The sequence below is a fragment of the Manacus vitellinus genome, unplaced genomic scaffold, assembly GCF_001715985.3.
Source record: "Manacus vitellinus isolate BGI_N305 unplaced genomic scaffold, ASM171598v3 scaffold_35_pilon, whole genome shotgun sequence".
NCBI classification, from domain to species: domain Eukaryota; kingdom Metazoa; phylum Chordata; class Aves; order Passeriformes; family Pipridae; genus Manacus; species Manacus vitellinus.
The window spans coordinates 7236377-7261876 of record NW_021940498.1 but is presented as its reverse complement, the minus strand read 5'-3'; the positions used below and the strand labels follow the sequence as shown (position 1 = coordinate 7261876).

General features: G+C 48.3%; 1 protein-coding gene across 3 annotated transcripts in view; it reads left to right on the top strand.

The window, feature by feature from the left end:
• GDPD5 (glycerophosphodiester phosphodiesterase domain containing 5) overlaps positions 1-25500 on the top strand; it is a 112913-nt gene that overhangs the window by 39624 nt on the left and 47789 nt on the right. For all 3 annotated transcript variants that reach the window (XM_008929354.4, XM_025895606.2, XM_025895608.2), the window contains exon 2: positions 8494-8668. In XM_008929354.4, coding sequence (XP_008927602.3) covers positions 8494-8668 — 175 coding nt within the window. The remainder of the gene's footprint in view (positions 1-8493; positions 8669-25500) is intronic.

Below are 25500 nucleotides of genomic sequence, written 5' to 3'. Positions count from 1 at the left end.
CTGTCTTTATTTGGTGCTCCTGGGTGGCACCGAGCAGCTCCTTCTGGGCAGCACTGGCAAGGCTGCCTTGGAAAGTCTGCTTGACTTGTTCTTGGACAGGAAAACTTGGCATTTTCCAAAGTGGACTGGTTTGTTGGCAGTTCTAACCTGGAATTCAGTGGAGCGTTGGCTCCAGAGGGTTGGGGTGTGTTGTCTCACAGGGACAGCTGCAGCTTTTCACATCCAGCCCTTTGCTTTGTTTTATTTCGCTATTTACTTTATTTCTACCAAGGTCTATTTCTGTTTATTTGTTTTCTTTGCTTTATTTCTAAACACGGTCAGCGACCCCTCTGCCACACTGGCACTCCCAGCTTTTCTCAGGCAGAAATCCCTATAGAAAGGAAATGTGCTTATAGGACTAATTAATTAACTCCTTGCCCTGGGAGCTCGGGTGGGGCTGGTCCTGCCTTTATCAGGGCTTCTCCTGCCCTCTTTCTCATGCCCTCGTGTCCTGCCTGTGCTTTGTCTGCTGCCTTAGAGTTGCTTCAGAACCTGTTTGTGAACTCACCTGACAGTTTTAGATTATTTTAACTTATTTTTAAGAATTAGGGACTCTTATTAAAACCAGAGCAGCACTGAGGAGATGAAGAAGGCCAAAGGGAGGCTGTGTTTTGAGGTCTCTCTTGCTGAGCTACGGGGTTTTATTGCACAGAAACTCCCCCCACTCCCAGCAGGAAAAGCTTTGAGCAGGGTTTGTGTTTAAGCAGAGGCTTGGGAAGATCAGAGAACCACGGAATGGTTTGGGATGTATCCAGGAACTGTGGCTGCCCCATTCCTGGAACCGTTCAAGGCGATGTTGGATGAGGCTTGGGAGCAACCTGGTCCAGGGAAGGTGTCCCTGTCCATGGCAGGATGAACTGAAGGTCCCTCTCAACCCAAACCATTCTCTGATTCCACGATACACACTGGTTGCACTGGTTCCCAGTGATGTGGAGGCACAGCTCATGGGGTTCCTTGCACTGCCATCTGTCCCCAGCTCAGTCTCCATTCCTGAGTATCTCTCTGGGAAGGATCTGAACTGCCCATGAACGGGATTGTTTGGGCCTCCTGGTCTTTGCCAAGACAAAGACAGTGGGTTGAGCCTTGCCTTGGCCATCGTGGCTGGTTCCTGGGGTTACTGCAGCACCTCAGCCCCGCTGTCTGCTAGGCTTGTGTGGCTGCAGAGTGTGTTCAGAGAGCAGCTGGACTGAGTGGGGAATTCTCTTGCTTGGACTAAGTTTGGAACACGGGATGTGCTTGTAGGAACAAGGTGGGCAACACGTGGCCACCACCACTGCCCCCACAGCAAAAAACACAGCCCAGTCCTGCTGGTAATTAAAATATCTCCAGAACTGGGATTGCTCCTTCCCATCTTGTGAGGAGGAGAGAAAACCTGGCTCTTCCCAGTGGCTTTTGGGTTGTGTTTTCCGAGCTGTGCCACCACCTTGACTTGCCAGGTTTGTGCAGAGAGCAGAGTTTGTGTTTAACTCTCGCTCTGCAAGAAGTTTGTGCAGGTTTTTCCGGTGTCCTGTTCCGCTTCTCCGACCCTTTCCAAGTTCTAGGCACCCAGTTTGTGGAAAACATGAGGAAGCTCTGCTGCAGAGGGCGTTAGTCCACACTGCTTATTTATTTAGGGAGATTAAAGTCTACGTTTCTCTTTTGTAATCCCTTTGAAGTATTTATCTTTTGAAGTCTGAATTTCCATTAACTGGAAGTCTCCAGCCCCCAAACTCCACACTGCCCTACTTTCAAAGCATTCATTTAAAGAAAAAATAAAAAGGAAGAAAATTGAGGAACAACAAACAACAGGTCGGACCCAAAGGGGCTCCACGTCAGCCAGATCCTATTTGGGATGGGACTATTTGGGTCATGGCTGTGAATCCAAGTGGCTCTGCAGGCTGTCTCCCTGGATTAGGGTGTAATCATGGGGTTTTGGCATCACCAGGCAGCAGGGAGACAGTGATTCTCCTTCAGAGGAGTTCTAGACCTCTCTTTAATTTTTTAAATTCTGTCCCCCCCAGCCCTTATTTTCTGTCACTGAAGCAGTTGGCTTTTAGGACAAGGGTGGTTGTGACAGTGTGTGTTTTCCTGCCTCAGTTCTCATCGAGAATTCTCTACCCACATGGCAAGGAATAGTTTGCTGCAGTTTGTCTCATTTATTTCCCAGAGGGGGAAAAAAACCCGAGATGGTGAGTGGCATTTGAACACATCAACTCCTCTTGTTTGTGCAGAGACTTCGGTGTTATCAGCGTAAAAATGGATGTTTAGAGCCTGGAAAAAGTGGGTGGGAGACCTCTAACCCACCCTGATTTCCAGAGGGGGGAATAACAATCCGTGTGAAAGAACAACCCCCCTGGGTCAACCAAAGGTCTCCAGCAATCAAGGGGGTCGTTCCACCCCCAAAACACATCAGCTCAGCAGTTGGGGCTGTTTATGGCTTTGGGCTGTTCCATTCCTGCCCTGAAATGAAATCTTGACCTTGCAAGCTGAGCTGTTTTGGCTCTGGGCCACCAAAATGTGGAAAATACAGCTCAGTGTGCGTGTGTGTTCCTATAGATTCCCTCCAGTGGGAATGGCTGGAGCAAACATCCCTCTGTGATAGCTGGGTTGTTATTAAACAGGGGGGGGGATGTTGTCCCTCTTCCATTTCCATCTCCTCAGTCAGGGAAAGTGGAATTTCATGGCTTTGCTTTGGATGAGTTTGCTATATTTTCATATAATATGAAAACCATGAAAATCCCAAGAATTTAGATCAGTTCCTTCTAATGCTTTAAATCATTTCAGCCCTGGCTGGGAAATAGAGGAGATTTCTCTTTCTTTTTTTTTTTTTTCTCATGCATAGGACTGGAGGGTTTGCTCTGGAAGAGCTTAACTTGTTTAGAAAATATTAAGGAAAATGGGAATTTTCCAGTATAATTAGGGAAACAATTGCTTACAAGCATATCAATGGGGATAATTGGTTATCAGGGATGTTCTCACCTAATTGGGACAGGAAATGATTTGCTTAACAAGGTTTTAAGCATAACTGGCTTGACAGAAGTTGTGATAGAGGGAGATATGTTGGAATTACAGAGAGATTGTTGATAAACAGTGCTCCCAGGAGTCACTGAGGAGAGGAAAACCACTGCTTTTGATGTGGAAATCATTCGAATCTGTCAAAGCTTTTTTTAAAACGGGCTAACTTATAAAGCACAAATCTCAAGGACCCCGTGAGTGTCTGTTTTCTGCATTTATTTGCATTGCAAGTGGGCTGAGTTTCTTTGGGCCTGATTTTTGGGAGGTGGGACCTTGTGCTCTCAGAGCTTGCTTTGGGTTTGGGTGTCCCACTGCTGGGCTGGGCTTGTGGTCTCCCTGGATATGGTGGGAGCACGTGGAGGGATTGCTGTGGTGGGATTGGTTATCCCCCCCATTCTCCCAACAAATCTGCCCCTCGGGAACCATGGGAGCCTCCTCGGGGAAAGCCAGAGTTTTCCATGGGGTGGCTCTTCCCAGCCACGCCCTGAGAGATGGAGATGCTGGAGAAGATCTCAGGTGCCCACATCCTGGTGGGTGGAGCTGTTGGAGAGCATCAGAGGTGTCCACCTGCCTCCAAATTCTTGGCTTTGCACACTCCAACATCTCCTGAGACTTCAGGATTCCATGGCTTAGTGGCAGCCTTGGCAGTGCTGAGTTAATGGTTGGACTCCATTGCCTTGGAGGGCTTTTCTGGTCTTGGTGGTTCTACAATTTTGTTATTCATGAACATGCACCAGAGCATCCTTGGCTGTGTTTTGATTTTTCCTTGGATGTGCTGATCCAATTTAGGAATCCTTCGCAAGCTCAAGTGAGAAGTTGTGCTTATCATAGTGAACCAGTCTAAGGAATCTGGGAGGATTTGGGAGGTCAGGGTAAGACAGGCAGGAGCCCAGAGCTCTTCTGTGTCCTTCCAGCTCCCCAAATCTGTCCTGACCAACCCCTGGGTGTATCCAGAGTGGAGTTGTCAAGAGTATCCCAGGAAATGGCTTTCTCTGGGCCGTTAGAAGATTTGTCCCAAGTTGCTGAATGAGATCAGTGGGACTTCCCTGAAACTGTTGTTGATAGGAAAAAATAAAACTTCAAGGGGGAATTAGAGGGGAGGGCTTGGAGGGTACCAAGCCTTGGGAAGGGCTATTATCCTGCTATTCCATGGCTTCATTCCCATTATTTTCCCAATGCACTCCAGGACTCTCCCCTTCACCAAATGGTAGCACTGTGATGGTTTCATGATTGGCCTTGATTGCTCTCTTCCCTCCCCACTCCAGGTTTCTGAGTGTTGCTCTGAGAATACAGGGAGTTACAGTCAGAGAGACAAAAATCTCAATTCTTAGGCCAGATCTCCCCAGAGAGTTTCCCTTTCCAATTTGCGGCTTCAATTCCCCCTTCTTTTTTTTTTGTTTTCTCTTCCTTTTTTTTTTTTCCCCCCCTTTTGCTCACAAGCTGTTTGGAATGGAATAATGTGTCACAGGCTGTAACAGATACCTCCACTTCAGGATCTCAGGAGTGCAGTGTGTGCTAATTAGGCATCCTGGAGCCTTTGGAAAATATTCCTATGGTGCTTGCGGATGGAATCTCCCCTGCTCCCCCTTTTTGGACAGACCAGCTGGCAGATTCACTTGTTCAGCTCCAAAAAGCCCATTGGCAGATGATGCACCTTTAAAGGCAAGGTAGAGAGCTGGTGTGGGTTTGTGTTTTTTATTTGATTCCCTTTTTTTTTTTCTCCCCTTCCCTCCCGGTGAGTGTGGCTGGATTTGAATAATTGATGCCTGTTGTCTCTCTTCCTGTTTTCGTTGCCGTGTGTAACACTAACCAGCAGCGCTGTGAATCATTCATAGCCTGCTTTCTGCACCTCGGGAGCTGGGGATGTCATGGGAACAGTGACTGGGAGGTGGCACAGGCTCTGTGCTGCTCTCCCTTAAACCCAGTCCTGGCAGCAGGAGCAGTGAGTATGGAGTCCCTGAGCTTGGATCTCCAGGGAGGTGGTACCAGGAGCAGCATCTTGTGCCTCAGGCTCCTCCTGCATCTCCTGTGCCACTCAGGGAGTGGTGGGAGGGTGGGTGCTGTGCTTGTGCTTTCCTCTCCCTTGTGGGGTTTTCTGTGGGGTTTCCTCTCACGGAGGAGAGGGGATGATTTGGGGCCCGTTGGTTGTGCCCCGTGCGATGCGACAGCTTTTTAAAAACTCAGGTTGGGTTTCTTCTCACTGTGCTTCTCCTGGCTGTTTTTACAGGGAGCAGCCTGGAATTTTGGGCTCCATGTGAGTTCAGCTTTACTTGGTGCCCTGTGGAGCCTTTTCAGCTGGATTTTCCCGTGCTTGCAGTTTTTGTCCTCTTGGTTGTGTGCAGTGGGTTCTGCTGCTCTCCAACCCTTCCAGCAGTGCCTCCTGGTGATGGTGTGGGTGGGCAGCTGTGCCTTCGGGCTGTCCCTTTGTATGGAAAACACTCGTGTCCCTCCTGAACTCTGCCAGGAAACTGGGAGGTGCTGAGTTAGATGCTGCTGCTTGGAGGTTGGCAGATGCTCTTCAGAATTAGACAACAAACACAGAGCTTTTGCACGTGCCCTGGATTTTGGTGCTCCTGGCAGGATTTTAATCTGGGGAGAAGGGTTGGTTGCTGGTCCCTGCCCATCTCTGAAGTGCACTTGCACCTTACTAAAGCAAAGCTGTTTGGGAAAGGCTTTGGTGCCTCTGCCACCTCTGGTTGTGCAGCAAGTTCAGGCCTTTATCCAGTAGCTTTGGATAGGCATCCTGAGAGGGATGGTTGCATCCTGAACAGGTGGAATCAGGCATCCTAGTGACAGCCCTGAGCCGAGAACTCTTCCCAGGTCTAACTCCTCTTGACACCTCCCACCATCCCATTTTGCTCCAACCTGGCTTTGGACACTTCCAGGGATAGGGCAGCCACAGCTTCTCTGGGCAACCTGTGCCAGGGCCTCTCCCCACCCTCATAGGGAAGAATTTCTTCCTAATCTTAAATCTAAGATATTTGGGATCATGCTTTTTTTTTTTTTTTTTTTTTTCTTTTTGGAACCACTTGTGTTTGAGTTTGTGACCCAGTTCTTGTGAGTGAACAAATAAAATAAGTGGCCAAAGCTTTTGCAGCTGGAGGTGGTTCTGTCTGCCCTCCTGACCAAAGCAGGAAGAGGTGGAAATCAGATGTGCTTTCCTTTGGAGATTAATTCATGGAGGATTTCTTGTAACTGCTGTAGCCTTCAAGGTTGTCAGTGTGGGAATAAGGGGTTTGGCAGGGGAGCTGCTTACAGGCTGTGCAGACTTTTACATCCTGCACCTATCCCCCAACATCTTGTACATCACTCAGTGCTGAGGACCTTCAGGGCAGAGATCAAGCTCTGTCCCAGACCTTTACATAACATCTAACTTTGCACATTCTCAGCATTTCTGTCCTGTCCTGTCAGTGTTTCTGCCAGTGTGGGGGGAGATTCATTTTGTAGGGATGGTCTTGAAGCAGAAAAAAGCTGGAGACAGGAGGCACCCTATACAGTGACTAATGCTGAGCTTTATAAATAGCAAGAGAAGAGGCAAAAATGCAGGCTGGGAGGTGACCCCAGGCACGAGGCCACCGAGGTGGCACAGCAGGGCTCGGGGGCAGATGAGCTGGGAGAGCAAACAGCTCTGCTTCCAGGCTGGATGTGTTTGTGCCTCTGTCCTGCATGTCATCCCCGAGGGGATGAGCAGAGCCACGTGGGCATCTGTGATGTGCAAGTCATGCACATCTCGTGTCCTCTGCGGAGTCAGTGCCTGGAGCGCTCCCGGAGCATCCCAGGCAGGTTTGCTGGGAGCACAGAGCCACATTCCCCGTGTCTGTGTGAGGGGAAGGCAGGGCACTGATGGGCACAGCGTGGTGACAGTCTGGTGGCCTTTGGAGCCACAACAACCACCTGCCCCCGGGGGGGCTGAGCCCTGCTGAGAGGAAGTCAGGACAAGGCTGTCAGCACGGAGCGTGAAGGGCCACGGAACGGGCAGAGGCTGGAAGGGCTGAGCTGGCTGTGTCCCTGCTGACATTGCTGGGCTCCACCACTGTGTCTGCAGCATCCCCTCGTGCAGCAGCTCCAGCGAAAAACATGCTCAGCCCTGGTGGGGTTCTTGGGGCTCTCTTGTGCAGGGCTGGGAGTTGGACTCGGTGATCCTTGTGGGTCCCTTCCAACTCGGAATATTCTGTGATTCTGTGGGTTTTGAAGGCTTCTTCCCGTAGGATGTGGCTTTGAAAGGCTTTTAGGTGGCTGGTTTAGCTCCTTAAGCCCAGTCATGCTTTGCTGATGCCAGTGAGGATGTTGCTACACAGCTGTCAGGGGTTTTTGCAAGAGCTGAGCTCTGGGGATCCTGTGTGCGAGGAAATAAAAGTGTTTCCCTTAGACAGGGTGTAATTTACTGCCCACACTCATCTCTGCACACTCTGGAAAGGCAGGCAAGCTCTTTGCAAGCTCAGCTGCTGCTGAACATCACTCCTAGTGCACTGATTATCCACCCAGCAGCAGCTCGTGGGGCTGTGGGTGTGGGCTTGTGCCCCAGGAACCCGTGGAAAACCCCTGGGTGGGAGTTGAGCCCAGAGTGACGCCACCAGACCGGCAAATAACGGCTCTGAGCTTCCCACCCCTGAGCACCAACTCTGGGAATTAGTAAGAGAACGTGATTGTTTGGTCTGTCCCCGATATGAATCTCACCAGAGACAAGAGAACATCTAAATATATGTACAAAAAACCCTCCCTGTGACGCAGAGAGCACGTGGTGGATGGAGCAGAGAACCTTCCCTCCAAACACTGATGTTCCCATGAGTCAGTCTGATCCTTTGGGTGCTGGTTGGTGGGAAGGGGAGCTGGGTGAAGGCTGCTTGAGAGGTGTATAAAGGGAGATGGGTATTATATATTTTATGTATATGCACACACACTGTATTCCTGGGGTTGGCCAGGAGCTGGACTTTGAGGATCCACGTTGGGTCCCTTCCAGCTCAGGATAGTCTGTGATTCTGTGATGTGCCTCTGGAAGTGTTTGTTCCTTGTCTGGGGCTGTTTAGAGGCTCTGTAGGATGCTGAAGATAACCTGCTTTGTCTTGGCTGAGTTTCAGCTCTGAGGTTGTTCTTTACATTTCAGTCATTCATAAACCCCTCATCACTGGGGCTGCAAACAACCAGCCCAGTCCTTTTGTCCTCCTGTGGCTCTTCTTCCTGCGAACTCCTACGAATCCATTGGCTTTTAGTGGTGTGGGAGAAGCTGCTCAAGGAAATAAAACCTGCAAACTAATTAAACTTCTCAGCCTTGTTAAGTAAGGACCGGGAGACGTCGGCAGGGCTGGGAATAGCTGTGATTCTCATCCCCCCTCTCTGTGGCCAGAGGACATGGTTAATTATTGAATTGCTCGTTAATGTAGTGAAATATTGCTCGGTGGGTTTAATTCCCTTTTTTTTTTTTTTTTTTAAACAGATTTTTGTTTTTCCTTCTTGCCAAAGGGCGCTCCCAGGACCTGATGGAGTGGTGAGAGCTGGCTCCAGAGGGACTGGAAGGAGCATGGTCAAACACCAACCCCTGCAGTACTACGAGCCCCAGCTATGTCTGTCCTGTCTGACCGGGATCTACGGCTGCCGCTGGAAACGGTACCAGCGGTCACATGATGACACCACCAAGGTGGGTGCTGGGCCCTGTCACCTCTTCCCACCAATGCTGGCTTTGGAGATCTTGCTTGAAAGTGCTGGATATTAATTTTTTATTTTTTTTTGTTTATTTGTTTAATTATTGGCTTGGATAGATGATGGGATTCACTGGCCCCCGTGGCTGGGGGTCTGTGGTTCTGCCCCACGGGCCCTACGAGGTGGTTCTGCTGCTCAAAGGGGTTGAGTGCTGTGGCCAAACCCATCCATGTTTCCCATGTGTCCTCGTTGCTCTGTGTCCCTGGGGTGCTTTACAGCATCCTTGGCTGGACCTGTAGGACCTGCATTTCTGCATCATCTCTGCCTTCACACGCTGCAGTGGCACTCGGTCCAAGGGTGGACTTGATGGTCTTGGAGGCCTTTTCCAACCTTTATGATTCCCTGATTCTGTTCTTGCATGGGAAAATAGTTTGGAGGTAGGGGAAACAAGCTACCCAGAGAAGCTGTGGCTGCCTCATCCCTGGCAGTGTCCAAGGCCAGGTTGGATGGAGCTCTGAGCAACCTGGGCTGGTGGAAGGTGTCCCTGCCCACGGCAGGGGAGGAACAAGATGAGCTTTAAAGTCCTTTCCAACCTAAACCATTGTGGGATCCTATGAGAGGCAGCAGGAAGTGAAAACTGGCTGGGGGGCCAATGTGGCAGTGTTAGAGGTGACTCTTGCCTGGCCTGGGAATGCAGTTTTCCAGAGCTGTGGCAGAGGGAATTCGGGAAGCAGGGCTTCACTGCACTCTCCCTGTTGTTGAGGGCTGTGAGATGAGGCCTTGGGAGCCCTGCTGTGTTTATGGGATAAGTGTGAAAACACTGCTGTCAAAGCCACCCTTTTACATCTCCTGGGAAATGGTTGTGTGTTACTATCTTTCTGGGCTCTCATGTTTTCTAGGCTGTTTTCTTTTTTTAATGTTCTTACTACTTAAAGGAGAGAAAACTCCCAAATTTAAATCTTGTTTCTGCTGGCAGTGCTCCCAGGAGATCCTTTGCTTGCCTTTTGAGTGCTTCATGTTGCTCTGGTGTCAGTTGGCTCCTCTGTTCTGCTTGTAAGTCTATAACCAGGGATCTTCCTGGCTCTTGGAGTGCTTTCCCTCTGGAAAAGAAGCTGTTGAGGCACAAACACGTCTGACTGTGGCAGATCCTGTGCCAGAAATGCTCCTGGTTGTGAATTACATGGATTGTTGGAGCAGCTTGGCCAGGAGCTCCCGTGGGAATTGGAGAGTCGGGGCTGCTGTTTGTGCAGCCCTGAACAAATTTCCTTTGGCAAAATGGGAATATTGGTGCAAAAAAAATATCAGTGGCAGCCTTCCAGTTCCACTTGAATTCCAATTGTTTTTTTTCTGGTGCTGGAAAGGAATTGTGTTTAAAGGCACCTGATCTAGGCTTAAATATGTCCAGTCTCAGAACTGGGCTTTTTAAGGTCTACATGAGGCATCAACTCCCACTTTTAAGAGAAATATAACAAGTATTGCAGGAGCAAGAGAAAGAAGTCTAAAATGAGCTGCAGGCTGGGCAGAACCAAAGGGTGAAGAATTTGTTCCCGCTGGATGCCAATAAAGTGCCCTGCAGATGTTATTTGGAGGGGGAAAACAGGGAAATAAGGGTATGTCCAAATCAAGTTTCTACTTTTTAATGATCAGAAAGCAAGTCAGGTATTCAAAGAGGGGCTTTTTTTAGCGTGAACTCCAGCGTGGTTCTCTGCTTGCTTGGTAAAACACCAAACTTCCCAGAACAGGAGGCTTTCACCTAAATCTGGGTCATGACCCAACGTTGCCTCTGTGATCTCTTCTGCCTTGGATATTTGTTTTCTGAGTTGTTCTGCAGCTCACCAGCAGAATTTTAATGGTCCCTCTCCTTTTCCCTCCAGTGTGTGCACACCAGGCTTTCTGCTACACAGGAAAAGTTGATGTGAAAATGGGAATTTGAATTGTAAGCTTGAGCTGGAAGTTTTTTTGGGGCACTGCTTGCTGTAATTGTCATTATCTCTTGCTTTCCTCTGAGAATGGAAGGGGGGGGCTGAAGGCACACAACCAGCACACTCGGTCTCCTTTTTAAATTTTGAACATCTGCAAATTTCTTTTTTTTTTCTATTGTGGACCTTCAGCTTTAAGGGCAAGATCCCTATTCACTTTTTCGTTTTCAATTTGTAATGCTTTTTTAAATGAAAGGCATGTAAAGGAGAAGGAATGGCCTTGCTGGGATTCAGATCATTCTAATGCCTGTTGCTGGTGTGAGGAAGGAATTTCTGCTCGAATCACAACTTGGTCATCACATATTCAACTAAGGAAGATATTTTGAGGTCAGTGCATGGAAGCAGAGAATGGTTTGGGTTGGAAGGGACCTTAAAGATGATCCCATTCCTGCCCCCCCCTCTTCCTTCCATCCCAGGTTGCTCCAAGCCCCGTCCAACCTAGGCTTGGACACTGCCAGGGATGGGGAATCCATCCCCTTGCCAGGGTTCTATCACCCTGAACACAAACTTCAGGGGGGAAAAAAGCTTTGCCTTGGAGCTGCCACGTGTGCTGTGAAAGCCCTAAAGTTCAGATTCCACCTTCCTAGGCAGCTTCTGGGTACCAGGAGCCTGCTGATGGATTGCCAGCAATTAAATGAGTTTACACACAGCTAATTGCAGGGTATAAACACAATGCTCTTCGTGGTTCACCCCCAATGAACCACTGGAGGCTGTTCCAACACCAGAACATCTCTTTTTCTCCTGGGGGAGAGTCCATCTTCTGAAAATCCCTGCCCACACGTGGCAGGATCAGTGTCCACGTGGGAGCTGTCCATGGGTTCATTGAATGCACACCAAGTTAAATCCATCCACTGCTTTTGGCTTGGAGTTTTTTTATTGCTTCTGACCCCCTGTTGTTTGTACCCAGCAAGTATCACACCTGGGAAGTCACCCTTGGGGGAGAGGGTGAGGAGATATTCTTTGCAGGAGGAAATGGCAATGATGATTTTTTATTTTTTTTTTTTTAGCTATCCAGCAAACAGAAGAAGCCACTTTTATTGACTGTCTGGGTTTGAGTGGCTTTTTGGGGAGTTTTTTTTGTTTGTCCAGTTGTTTTTTTTTGTTTGTTTTTTTTGGGGAGAGGTGGTGGTTTGTTGTCTGCTTTTTGTTTGGTTTTGTTGTTTATTTGGTTTTTCCAGTTACTGTGTATTGAATTATTGTGTCCTCTTTGCCTTAATTAGTTCCCTGGCAAATAGGATAGAATAGGATAAAATACTGTCACGACTTGCAAAGGGCTTTGGCTTCTCTGCTTCATGGCAGGCACAGATTAAATTGTACTTCCCAACCATGAATCCTCTGGAGATCCAGCAGGGTGGAACTGGGATCTCTCCTGCTCTGCTGGGTGGCACTTCCCCACTGCTGGATTCAGGCTCCATTTCCATGTGCCAGCAAATGTCCTTGGGGACAGGGGCCGCTGTTTTCAGTGCTGCTGGGTCACACTTTGAGGGTCTCTTGTACCCAGCCAATAAAAAGGCAACACTAGGTGGGTATTCCAGGCTCCTGGAAGCACCTTGGACCAGGATTGTTGCTTCTGGACATCCCTCCGGAGAAACAGGCTTTTGTGTCTCTTGGGAAAACACTGAGGAGTGTTGTGAGCACCTTTGTGGGGCTGCTCTGATTGAGTGCAATAAAATAGGAAAGCCTGTCATCAACAACCTCCCCTGTTTGTCCTGTGGTGTGTGAAAGGGCACAAGACCCTCTGGGTGTTGTTTGAGCTTCCTGTGTTCGATATAAAATCCTGGTTTTTACATCCCAAAACTCCTAATCCTGTGTTTAACATGAGGGGAAATTTCCAACGCCTCTCCCTGCCTTTATTGCTGCCCCTATAACTGAGATACCAACCCCTTCCTAATGACCTGGGTGTAAACATTTCCTCCCTTGCAGTGAGATGTGTGTGATTCCAGACGGTCCAGCTGGTTGAACACCCCACGTGGCCTCCAGCTGAGGCTTCCCGGGGCTTTTTGGGCTCCTTTTGTGAGGAGCTGTGATCCATCAGCGTAATGAATTGCGGTGCTGTGTCTGTGAGAGCTGGTAATTCACTTTTGGGGTGAAATGCTCTCCTAATTCCCCTTGGCCAGAGCTGGGAAATGACCTGAACAGATGATCTGAGCCACAGGCTTGGGAGCTGGGATTTTGTCAGGGCTAATTCCTGGGCGGCCCAGAGGTCACTGGGCACGGGAATCGCTTGCTTTGCTGAAAACCTCCATTAGAGGAGGGGTTAATTTGCCCTTTTCCACGTGTTTTTCAATTTGTTGGTGTTCCAGACCTTAGGCCTGAGGGGCACAGGAGCTTTTGGGGGAAAGAGGCTCTTTCAAGATGGTTTGATTTGAGGGTGGGCACTGAAGCACTGGATGTGATCAGGGATTCAGAGCTGAGTCCCCACAGATGGATATGTCTGATCATGTTGGTGTGATGGGCTAAGAAGGTGTCCCTGCTTATTGAGGGAGTTGGACTAGATGACCTTTAGGGCTTCTTTCAGCCCCAACTATTCTGATTCTGTTTTTTTTTTCCCTTAATGCTGCCCCGTTTTCAGGGCTTTGCACTTAAATATCCTTAAAATTCACCTTCAAGCCCTTCATCTTACAGGGAAGCTGACACAGGGGTGGCTGACTGGCCAGGGAAGCTGTTTGAGGTGCCCACAGATCCATGTGCCAGCTGAGCCAGGCAGGAATTGCTGTGCATGGTGCCAGCAGATCAGACTTGCAAGGAGTGCTGCTGGTTCTAACTGGGAATGGTGTATTTTGGTCTCCATGAAGGAGCAAGACCTCCCTTAGTCCGGGCAAGGAAGGTGTGTTAGTCTCAGGAACTGGGCTTAACCTGCCAGGACCTTGCTTATCCCTGATTCCCACTTCCTCAGGCAGCTCCTGGAAAGGTTGGGAGGAACCTGCTCCAGGGCAAGGCTGATGCTGGAGCTGTTGCTTCCTTAGGTGAGGTCCAGAAGGCCACTGCTGGTCACCTCTAGGTGCTACCATGGAGCTACAATCCCAGGAGGCTGCTTGACCAAAATTCCAGGCTCTTGGGCAGCATTATGAATTTAATTTGATTCGCTAAATACATTTTTAGCCATAATGGGTTTGGGTTGTAATTTTTTTTGTCCTCCAAAGGTGTTCTTCAATGTGAATAACCAGCCATGGACTGCAGATACTGTGATCTCCAGAAACTCTTGCTTGTCCTGTCAAAGATTTCCTCTTTTTTTTTTTTTTTGGGAAACCCCAAGTCCTTAAAACCCCAGGAAAGCCCCGGTGTCAGAACCTAATTCTGTGGTGCAGCCCAGGGTTGTTGTCTGGGTGAGGATGTTTGACTGCAGCTGAATTTGTGGCCCAGCCCTGAGGTAGGCAAAATGTGGGATGGGAGAGAGTCTGCAAAACCCATTGAGTGTGGGGCCTGGGTCGGGATTATGGGCTCAGACTGTGTGATTAACATGCTCTGGGATTTATAAAGCTTTAGAGGTGTCAAAAGGGTTTTACTGCACAGCATCTGCAAAATGTGTTTGGGGCCATCAGGAGCTGAGCTGCATCTGTAGAAAGGGGGGGAGGCAGGCAGGAGACAGAGAAAAAGAGGGATTTTGGGGCCCTGGTCCCTTAGACCAGCCCTATATTTAGCAAACAAGAGCTGGTGGGTCTGGCAGTTGGGTTTTACATGGATTTCCCTTGGACACCTGGGTGCAGCAATGCTGCTCCTGTCTAAAGACAGGGGTGTGCAACCATTCCTGTAAAATCTTTACTGCTTTGGAAGGTGCTGGGTCTCCCCCAGATGGGATTTGGGTGCTCAGTCAACTCCTAGTTTAACCTGCCACCCCATCTGTGAGTTCCCTGGACTGATTTTGGCTGGGACATAGTTAATTTTCTGCTCAGTTTGGGCTTCGTCACCAAACCAGTGTTGATAACACAAAACTTCAGCTATTGCTGAAGTTTGCTTACACAGCATCAAGGTAGAATATTTTCAGAATTCCTTCTAAAAGGAGGGAAATTTAGGTGGTTTTTCTGCTTGCTTTCCAAACCAAATGTTTTAAAATTGAACTGTGTCACTCCTTTTACAGAAGAGGCAATGGGAACCTGTAATCTAGCCCAGGCTGATGAATTGTGCCACTGTTCCCTCCCACATTTAGTCCTTTCCCATGTGTAAGAGCTGTGCTTGAATTTTGAGGAGAGCAAATGATAAAAGTAAAGTGGGAATGAACAGTGTGGAAGTTGGACTTGTTGATGTCTGAAATCCTCTCTCTAACCTTGACAGAATAGCGAAAAATCATGGCCTTTTTCCAGCAGAGGCTTGATTTTGCTCCCCCAGAGGGTAGTGAGGGTGACCTCGCTGCCCATCAGTTGGGCTCCAGGGATTTATTTTACCTGATCCCCCAGGTCTGCTTTTCCAACCTCTTTCTTCAATTCCCAGGTGTCCTGGAAGAGATCCAAGGGCAGTTGTGCTGTGACAGAGCAGGAATGTTGGATGCACTGGGGGAGAAGGCTTTTTTTTCCCCTTTGCTTTTATTTTCCTGCCCCTCATAAAAGTAGACTTTGTGGAAGTTGGTGGTGGATGCTTGTTGGGTCCAAAATAACCACAAAAATGAACTCCTTGCTATTTTGAACAGTCCCATGTCTTCTGTGGCCTGAGGAAGTGCTGCAGGGATGGTTTTAAATCTGCAGCAACGTCTTCATTTGGAAGGAAATAATTTTGCTTGAACAGGCTCTGCCAATTCCCAAAAGTGGATTATTCAGATCTGTTTCTTGGTTCACTGCCAGCAGTGCTGGGCATTCTCAGTCCCCTGGCCCATCAGATGCCTTCTGTGCAAAGTGTACCCAGGACTCACATTTGTGTGGCAAATATTCAGCTAAGTGGGTGACATTCAGTGGCCTTTCCTGCACAGGCTAAATGATTTAATGGGCCCTTTGGTTTTTTCAAATGTGTTTCATTTCTGGATGTAAAAAGCTTCTAAATGGAGGGCAGAGGTGAGCTTGCCAAAGACATAGCAGCTGTTCATCCTCCTTTGGAGGGGGAGGATGCTGGAAGGCCTGGAATAGGAAGGTTTGGAAGCTGAAATTCTTTTGCATGACATCCTTCTGCCTCTTAATACAGATATTCACAGTCAGTCTTGTAATTCTGGGAGTCTGGCCAAGTTTCTGCATAAAAGGAACTGCACACAGTTCCTGGTCCTGCCCTTCACCCCAACATCAGCCCAGAGCAGGTACAGCCACAAACTAATTTCCTTGCTGGAGTTTCCAATTGATTTATTAATAAATCAAACTCTGTGCTGCTTCAGACACAGGGTTTTTGTGTTAAAGGGGGAGACAACAGAGCACGTTTCCCCGTGGGGCAAACACTCTTGGTGGTTTCCAAGCTCATCCCATTAAAAATGCCCCCAAAACCTGAAACTCTGCAGCTTTCAGGGTGTTGAATCCAATGGTTGTGGCTGTGCCTTCCTCCACTTTACCAGGAAAGCTGTTGTTCAGCAGATCTTTATTTTTGTAGCCATGCTGAGTGTAGCATTTTTGGGAAGCAGAGCTCTGCACCACAAGCATTTATTCCCCATGTGGCTTTGGTGCTCAAACAAAAAGCTTTGGCAGCTGGAGACGTGTCGTAGTTGATGAGCTGTTTTGGTTGTGGCTGATTTTTTTGGGACCAGAGCAGGACCTTCTCCTCTCCAGGATTTGTGCTCTGGTTCCAAAAGTGTTGTTGGGCTGTGGGTGAAATGAGTCCATGTACCATGACCACCCATGGCCTCTGGTAGGTGGCTCGACAAGCTCATGCCGTTAAAAATGCCACCAAACCCTGAACCTCTGCAGCTTCCAGGGGGTTCAGTCTGATGGTTGTGGCTGTGCCTTCCTCCACTTTGCCAGGACAGCTTTGTGTGGCTGGTGGGGAAGAACTTGAGACCACGTGGAGCTGTGACTTTGTGGGAAATATCCCTTTTTAAAATCTAGCAAGATGGCATAAACTCAGGGAACAAAGAAACAAAAATTTGTTCAGCACTCCAGGTCCTTCTCCCACCGAGTGTTCGGGGAGAAAGACCCTTTGGCTTTACATCTCATACCTTTTATAGTTTTACAAGATCCCACCCTTTTTCAGATAAGTTTAATATATTAATTTTTACCTGAAAAGGTTTCTTTTCTCTGAAAAGGGGCTTTCCTTTTCTTCTGATTGACTGCAAGGCATCCCCTGTCAAGGATGATGGATCTTCCTTTGTTCTTAGCCCAAAGAGAGAGAAGAAGCCCTTTTGTACAAAAACGACCCCCAAAGATTTTGAGAACTCTTGCATTTCCCTTATCCGGTTGAAAAAGACCCTGACACTGCAGTCCAGTATTTTTGAACTTGGATATCTTACAACTTTGCAATATGCCTATAAAAAATGGTATTTCTGTTTCTCATAACTTGGCTGCTGTTTGTCCCAAGGCATGTCAGTCCCCTGCCAGTTTGTTGGTTTGGAACTGGCTCAGCTGCCTGGCTGGGGATCCAAACTGGGCACCCAGACTCGAGGTCCAGAAGGGCTCATGTTTGGATGAATTGGGAAGGAGCCTCTGTGCTGCTGTTGTCTCATTAACAACATTGATTAGCAAACCTGGAAAACCTAATGAGCGTTCTTCGTTGGCAGGGAAGGTGATCTGTGATTTTCATGTGCCTTTGCTGTCTCCTGAGCTCCTCTTGGCAAGGGGCCTTGAGTTTAGGGGTGTTTGGTTGCAGCTTGAGCCTTTTTCTCCAGGTTGTTCCCAGGAGAGCTGTTGCTGAGCTCCAAAGTGGGATTTCAAGGGGGGGTGTGCAAACAGAAGCTGTGCTGCTCCGTGGCTGGAGGTCTGAATTGGGTTTGGTTGTTTGTGGCTCATCTCAACCCTGGAAATTGTTCTTTCTCTTTTGTCTGCAATGAGCTGTTGCAAAGGGAACCTGATGAACTGGTCTGGGCCCATCGTGTGTCGTGTTCTACTTGAGGTGTGGTTTTGAGCCTTCGTTTGGCACCGGGTTCGTTTGCAGATGATGTCAGTGAGCACTTGAGAATCAATTGACTTCAGGGAAGTCAAATGAGGCCCTTTTTCAGGGACAGTTATAGGGGGGAAAAATGAAACAACTGAGGCTTTGTTTGAGATCTTCCAGGCTTGGGGCACCCTGAGTCCTAAAAATTGAATCAACTTCCTCGTGTAAATTTGAAATTTAGTGTTGGGTGACAAAAAGCAGCAGCAGTTGCCATCGAGTAAAGCTTGGATGGTTGTTCAAATCATGTTATATGTGCCAAAGACAGTCTCTGCTCTCAGGAGAGCAACTCTGACCTCCCTACCCATGAGCTGGGACTGGAAGTTCGCTGGGCAGGGACCATGCTGGGATAGCTCTTGACTTGAGGGTGATGTGAGCAGGAGTCTGGTGCCTTTAACCTCACTTTATGCAAAAGTGTTCTTGCTGGGTCAGAATTCCCAAAGGGATTTAAACCTCAACCATTTCAGTGGGATCAAATCAGTGGGATGTTTAGCAAAGGGAGAGGGGAGAGACTCAGCTCCTCCTCTCGTCCCTTCCAGGAGAAACCAACCCTTCCCTTGATTGTGATCAGGGAATCACAGAGTGGCTTGGGCTGGAAGGGACCTTAAAGATCATGTAGTCCAACTCCTCTGCCATGAGCAGGGACATCTTCCAGTATCCCAGGTTGCTCCAACCTGGCCTTGGACACTTCCAGGGACGGGGCAGCCACAGCTTCTCTGGGAAATCCGTTCCAGGGCCTCCCCACCCTCCCAGCCAACATTTCCTTCCCAGTATCCCACCTAGTGATGCTGGGGGTGATGGTTATTGTTGGTGTTGTGTGATGCTCTGGTGACATCAGCCCTGCTGCCAGGACTGCAGGTTAAGGCCAGAGGAAGAGGGTGTGTTGCCTCTCCCTCTCCTCCAGCCTGCTCATTTCACCATAAACTGCTCCTTCATTTTTGCTCACAGCCGTCTCCTCGTGTTTTCATGTCTTTTGACAGAGCTATTCTGGCCTTTCTGGAAAAAAAAAAAACAACACCTCCTGGTTCCTCTAACTCAGAGCTGGGCCTTTCTGCAGGCTTGGCTTGGCAAGCCTGGTTTGTAACCACTCAAACCAACCCCATACCTCAGCAAACCACCCTGCTGAGAGCTGGGCCTTGTTGGCTCGGTGTTTTCCTTCCCCTTTGAGGTCAAGAGCCTGAAGTTCTGTCAGGAGGGGTGGTGGAGCTTTTAGCTGAGTCATATCTGGAAAGGATATCTCATTTCACAGGTTTTTTTCCCCCTTGAGGTCGGTGCAGAGTCACCGTGTGTGTGTTTGGTGCAGAGTCACCACGTGTGTGTTTGCAGGAGTTGGGAGCTGTTTGCTCAGGTCTGACCAGGCTCTTTTGCTGCCCTTTGCAGCCATCAGGGTTCCTGTTGTTCAGCAAGAAGTGAGGGGTACACAGCACAACTCCAAGTGAAACTTGCCTTGATGCTGCTGTGTGATCACAGAGTCATTTGGGTTGGAAAAGACCTCTGAGATCGAGTCCCACCTTGTCACCCAGTGCCACATCCATTCTTTCCTTAAACACCTCCATGGATAGTGACTCCCTCTTCCAATGTCTAATCACCCTTTCTTGAAGAAATTCTTCTTCATTCCCTGCTGCTTCCTGTCCCACACATGATAACATGGTAATTCTTAAATAATTTATCCCTCCTTACCAGCTTTTAGGCCAAAAAACCAGCCCTTTCTCAGCTGTAACAAAAAATTGTTCAGTAAGTTCACACCGTGAGTTTACTGTTGGAAAAAGAACGTGGGGAAATGATAAATAGATCAAGATATAAGAAGTAAATTATAGTTTAAATTGATAATGTATCAGAGAGAAAAAACAGAGGCATTTGTATCCTGAGTTTGGAAAACTCATTTGAGTGAGCAAAGTCTAAAAGGTGCAGATGTGGATTGTGGGTGACTGTCCATGGATGTTGCTCCAGTGCCTCTCATGTGCTGCAGGAGTGTGGCCCTGCTATGGATAGGAGGCCTTGAATATCCAGTTTGTTGTGTGACGAGCCAACTCCGGCACTTAAATTATTCCCATGATGGCTGATTATGTATTTTCTTTCCCTAACTCTTCACCCTTGAGGTTTAATAAATAAATCAATATAAATCCTGTGGCTAAGCTTCTGCCTTCCCTCCACGTGGGTGCTGGCTTAGGATGCTCAGCTGCTGCTGGAGCTTGGGACTTCATTTGGTTTCCACTGAACCCATTTAAATCCCTTCTAGGGAAAACAGGTAAATCCCTTCCATATGTCAAGAATTAGCAAAAGACATGATTTCTGTGACTTGCACAAAGCTTCCCCTTGTCTGGCAGACACAGGAACAAGTGCACCCTTGTTTCTGGGAAGCCTTTAACCTCCTGCTGATGTAACTGGGACATGTCAGTGTGTCAGAGGGTCTCTGGGCATTGGGAGGCTGGGGAAGACCCTGATCTCATCGATTTATTCTTTATTTTCCCCTTGAAAGAGAGACAATCCAGCTTTGCCTTGCTCTAATTCTTCTTTATTCCAGCCCCTGGGGTCACTGGATGAGTGCCAAAGCTGGGGCAGGAGGATTTGGCACATGAGCCCCTTTTGTGACCAGATGGGGCTGTGCCCTCTGGCCCCATGGGGGATGAATTACTCTGTGTATTTATGGGGTGATTCCAGCTGGGTCGGACCCTTTGTCCTGCCCACATCCTGTCCCTGCACGGACACAGGGATGGGGCTTTGGGAGGAGCAAGAGATCATCATGCTTGGGGCTCCCTGCTCCTCCCTTCTCCCTCCTGCCTTCCAGCAAGCATTCATGGAATACAGAGCACTGGGGAACAGCTCAGAGCTGCTTTCAGGGCAGCTGGGAGGGGAGGCAAGTTCAGCATCTGTCACTGCCCACTGGTCCCCTGGGGTACACCAAGGGCTGGGGATGCCCAGAGAAGCTCTGGCTGCCCCATCCCTGGAAGTGTCCAAGGCCAGGTTGGAGCAACCTGGGATTAGTGGAAGGGATTGTGAGTGGCCTAAGGACCAACCTTCAACAAAACTTGTGATTAAAGCACACCTGGAGATCCACTGACCTAAAAAAACCCCAGCCAACCAAACAATTCAAACGAAACCCACCATAAACCAGCAGAGAGCAGGAGAGGGATTGAAGTTTGGGTGCAGGGATGGGAAATTCACTTGGCTAATGTGCCTCCCTCAGCAAGAAAATCTTCTGTTTGACACCTACCTGAACTAATAAATCCCAAAATTAAGGCTACCTACACCCATCTGACCATCAGCTTTGCTCCAGGCTGTCCTTGACGTGGCTCCTGCAGCCAAATTATGGGCAGTGGGATAAGGGAATGGGAACTGGGGGGTGGTTTGTGTGCCAAGGGTGGGACAGTCCACTCCTCCTTTTCCTTTGTGGAAATCCCACTTTTTGTCATCCCCCCCCTTGCCCTTCCTGCTCCTCGAGAGCAGTTTTTACCTGCCAGGATGGACTGAAATTCCAAATCCTTTGCCTCCTGTTTATGAGGTGGAGTTTCTTTTTGTATGTGCTGAGACTTCCAAACCCTCAAGATAAAGCCTGGGGATGAAGGGCAAGGGAATGAAGCAGTCCAGGAGTTGGATCCAGTCTGATCCAACAGTTGTCTGTGTTTCCTGATTTTAATTATCTGATGTCCATCAACTCACCTGAAGAGGGAGTAGAGAAACCTTTCCAATTTAAACAGGGAGTACTTGACAAGGATCTTGAAAACATCTTTCTTTTCCCAGTTGTTTAGTGAGATTGCTTTGGGGGGGCGACATGTGGACTTCTTAAAGTAATAAAATGGCATTACAGTTATTTTTGAGCACGTTTCCCTCTGAAAAACTGGAGAATTGGGCGATGGTTGGAGGTGGTCCCAGCGACCTCCTTCCGTATCTTGTATTTTCATATAATTTAGGATATTGTTCTGCTGCTCTGAGCCTTTCTGTAGGACTCAGGCAGAGCTTACCTGCATGAGAGTAGAAGTAAACTCAAAATCATCTTTTTTCTTTTGGGCTGTATTTTTGCTGGATTTCTGCTGTTGCTGTTTAAAGACTTTTTTTTTTCCTTTGTTTGTTTATTTTTTCCCCCGAGGTAGTTTTTGGCTCTCCTCGGGGTTGTAGGTAAAGAGGACAAAATTGTGGGTGCTGTAACCTGAAAATTGTGTGAAATAAACCCCCCCAAAATTTTTATTTCCTCTCCAAGAGCCTGTTGCTGTTTCCATAATAAACCACAATATTTATGGGCAGCAGATAAATCCGTGAAAGGGTTTTTTTTTGTTTGGGTTTTTTTTTTTTTGCATATGTAGCAGCCAGGGAGGATATAAACAACTGTATATATCCAGTTGTTTAAGTTAAAACCGGAGCAAAAAGTGATGTTTTATGTATGGTTGGGTTTTATTCCGATTTCAAGAAAAGTAAAAAAATTGCTTTCCCTGTTTCCTTTGAGATTCCTTACGATTGTGGAATGTGGGAATTCATTTGAGAGAAAGTGTTTCTGAAGTTAATTTTCACCAGCACTTGTTGAAAACTGGCGCTGCCAGGACTTCAAACTTTATTGCTGGTCCTGTGATGGGAAAATTTAGTTTGCCCTCTGCAAATATACTGAAACAAACAGGGGGTGGTTTGGTGTTTTGTCTAAAAGGGAACTGAGAAAATCAAATAAAAATAATCCTTCTGCCACCCTGGGCTGGAGTGACAGCAAATACCATTAAATCAACCTGTGTTTTCCTGGTGGCATCCTGGTGTCACTTCCCTTGGGATGAACACAGAGGGCTGAACAATGGGAGAGCTGGAAAATTGATTTCTTTGGGATTGAAGGCAAATTCTGCTCGGAGTTGTCTTTTCAGTGGTTCCTCAGTGCAGCTGCCATGAGACTCTTGCTCTGCTTGAAGGTTTTAATTGTGTTCAGGGGGAATAACCAGTGCATGGATGGATGTGGAGGTGTGGGATTTACTTTTGGATTTGAAACACTTCTTAATTCCAAAGCAGTGCCTAAAGGGGCTCCGGGAGAGCTGGAGAGGGACTTGGGGCAAGGGATGGAGGGACAGGACACAGGGAATGGCTTCCCACTGCCAGAGGGCAGGGTTAGGTGGGATATTCTATTGGATAGATGTCCCAGTATTCTACTAGAAATCCTTACCTGGGAGGGTGAGGAGGCCCTGGAATGGATTTCCCAGAGAAGCTGTGGCTGCCCCATCCCTGGAAGTGCCCAAGGCCAGGCTGGACAGGGCTTGGAGCATCCAGGGATGGTGGGAGGTGTCCCTGCCCATGGCAGAGGGTGGAACAGATGATCTTTAGGGCCCCTTCCAACCCAACCTCTTCTGTGACCGTGTGTCATGTGTGTAACCCTCGGGAGGCAGTACCTGGGGATTTCTCTCTGCTTTTCCAGCATTTCAAGTAGAATCTGACCCACTGCATGTTTTCAGGCATGTAAATTATTAGGATTTTTTTGCTGCCTCCTCCTGTGGTGGGTGGCCAAATAAATGGGATAAACCTCTTCCTTCTGGCATCTTGTGATCTAAGTGTTTAATCCCCTCCTGGAATATCTAAAGCGAGTCGAGGTGGATATGGAATGGCAAGAAAAGGTGGTATTTTCTGTCCTTGAACACAACAGCAATGTAGAGACACTGCCAAGGCTGTTGGAGGGTGGAGTGGCAGCAAGGGATGCTGGTGTGTACAGGCACTTAGGTGTGACATCTGGGATACAGGGAGGTTGGACTAGATGAGCTTTAAAAGGTCCCTTCCCACTCCAACGATTCAGTGATTCTGTGATTCCTTCTCCTTTTTCTAGAAAATTCCAGAAAGCCCTTTTTTCCTGCTGTGGGAGGCAAAGCTTCCCTGTGCTGAACTTGTTCCTTAAAAGCAGCTCTGTGTGAGAGCATCAAGCTGCAGCTGGGGAGGAGTGATGGATGACGGAGAAGGGACCCTCTCCCTCCCTTTCCTCTCCATCTTTCAAGATCAGTCAGACCATAAGTTTTTTGGTTGGTGTTTTTTGGGGTTGCCAGGGAAGGAGCTGGACTGGAAGCTCTGCCTGGGGACGAGGTGCTTGGGCTGCCCCAAGCTCACAGTGGGGGTTGAGGGGGGCACGTGGCATCCTTTGACTCGCAGCTCTGCACCTCCAGCCCTGCAGACTGGATGCTCTAATTACATTTCTTGTCTCGTTGGCCAAACTCTGCTCTCTGCTCCAAATCAGAGTCCCTGATTACAGGAGCTTGTCCTCGTTAACACCTCATTTGCAGATGGGGCAGCTCTGCCTCCTCGGAGCTCTGCCTGAGGCTCCCTGTCACTCTTGCTGAGTGTTTTTAGCCAGTTGTGTATCCACATCACGTCTCCTTTTCAGTTGTTCTCCCAGTTTGCATCCCACTGGTGTTTTGGGAATTTCACTGTGAAACAGGTTGGGAGGATGTTCTTTTTCCTGAGCTTGGACCATCAAAGGGAGCTGTGAGTTGGATTGAGGCAAGAGGCTGATGCTGAACACGTTTTGGGCCTTGGCTCTGCATCCTGTCAGGATGTTTTAACGTATTAAATCACCTGACGAGTGGTGCTAAACAATTATATTTTGTGACAGGGTGAAGCTTTAGCAGTTCCTCACCCTCTCTGGGTGATTCATGGGATAATGCACTGCCTGTGCTCCCAAATGCTGTTCCTTATCAATTATCCCTTGTTCTCCAGCCTGTCATTTCCCGGTGGGAAGCGGGACACACGGCCATCCCGGGGGATGTGTTTGCCTCGGAGCCTGCCAGCAGTGATGGATGGGTTCACCTCGAGTCAGGTGCTGCTGGAAATGCTCCTGCCTCTTCCTTCCAAAGGGGGCTGGGACAGCAAATCAAACCTGATGGATGGGGGCAATCTGTCCCTGCAGGTGTGGGGGTTTGCAGCAGCTCCTCAGGGATGGTGGAGAGAATTCCTGGTGGCTGCTCTGGGCTATTTTAGGGCTCATTTCTCTGCTGGACCCATTTTGTTCTCGGGGGTCTTGCACCCCTTCTACTTATTGTCCTGTAAATCACTGCAGGACATCTTTGGAGATGAAAACCCGTCCTCCTCTCCTCCCTGTGCTTCCCTGGCCTTATCTAAAAATGGGAATAATCATCCTACTCTTACGATTCTTCTCTACCTTTGCTTTGTAAATGACTCCCATCCCCAACCTGGATATCACACCCGAGGGAGAATTTTGGCAACATCTGCTGCTGTTGGCAAATTAACTGGTTTATGAGCACTGAAACGGCTTCTTATTAGTCCAGTGCCTCTGTGGCTTGAAAACAAATTAAATTGGAGATTTTCAACACTTGCAAGCAATGTTTAAAGCTATTAGAGGGGGAGAAGAGGCCGAAAGTGCTGCTAAAGCCTCCATTGTGATCGTTAGCACTGATGGAGGTGTTTTTCTGAGGTGCCTTGTAATGCGGAGCTTAATAAAGCAATGAAGTGCTGTAATGGCTTTTTAAAGCCACTTCTGGACTTGCCTTCTCCTCAGGGCTGTTTGGAGGGTGGGGTGTGATGCAGGGAGAAAGTTCTCCCAGCCCTGGCGATGCTCTGTAGGGATTTCTGTGGATGAGGGCACATTCCCCTTGAAACCTCCTGAGAACGTGGGGTCAGAAAAAGCAACAGTGGGAAAAGGAAGGCTCCAGCTTCTCCATTTCCGCAGAGTTTCCACCAACGTGGGCTTGTTCAACGTCCAGTGTTGCCCTGAATTAACCCTTTCTCCCCCCCTTCTTTTTAATTTCTTGGCAGTAAAATGCCAGGTTGCTTTGTGGGTTTTATTTAATTAGCACACACTTCTTCCCCTCCCTTTTTCCCCTGTTCTGTTTTTCTCCCTCTTTCTGTGATCTCTTTTTTTTTTTTCTTTTTTTTTTTTCTTTCTGCTTGG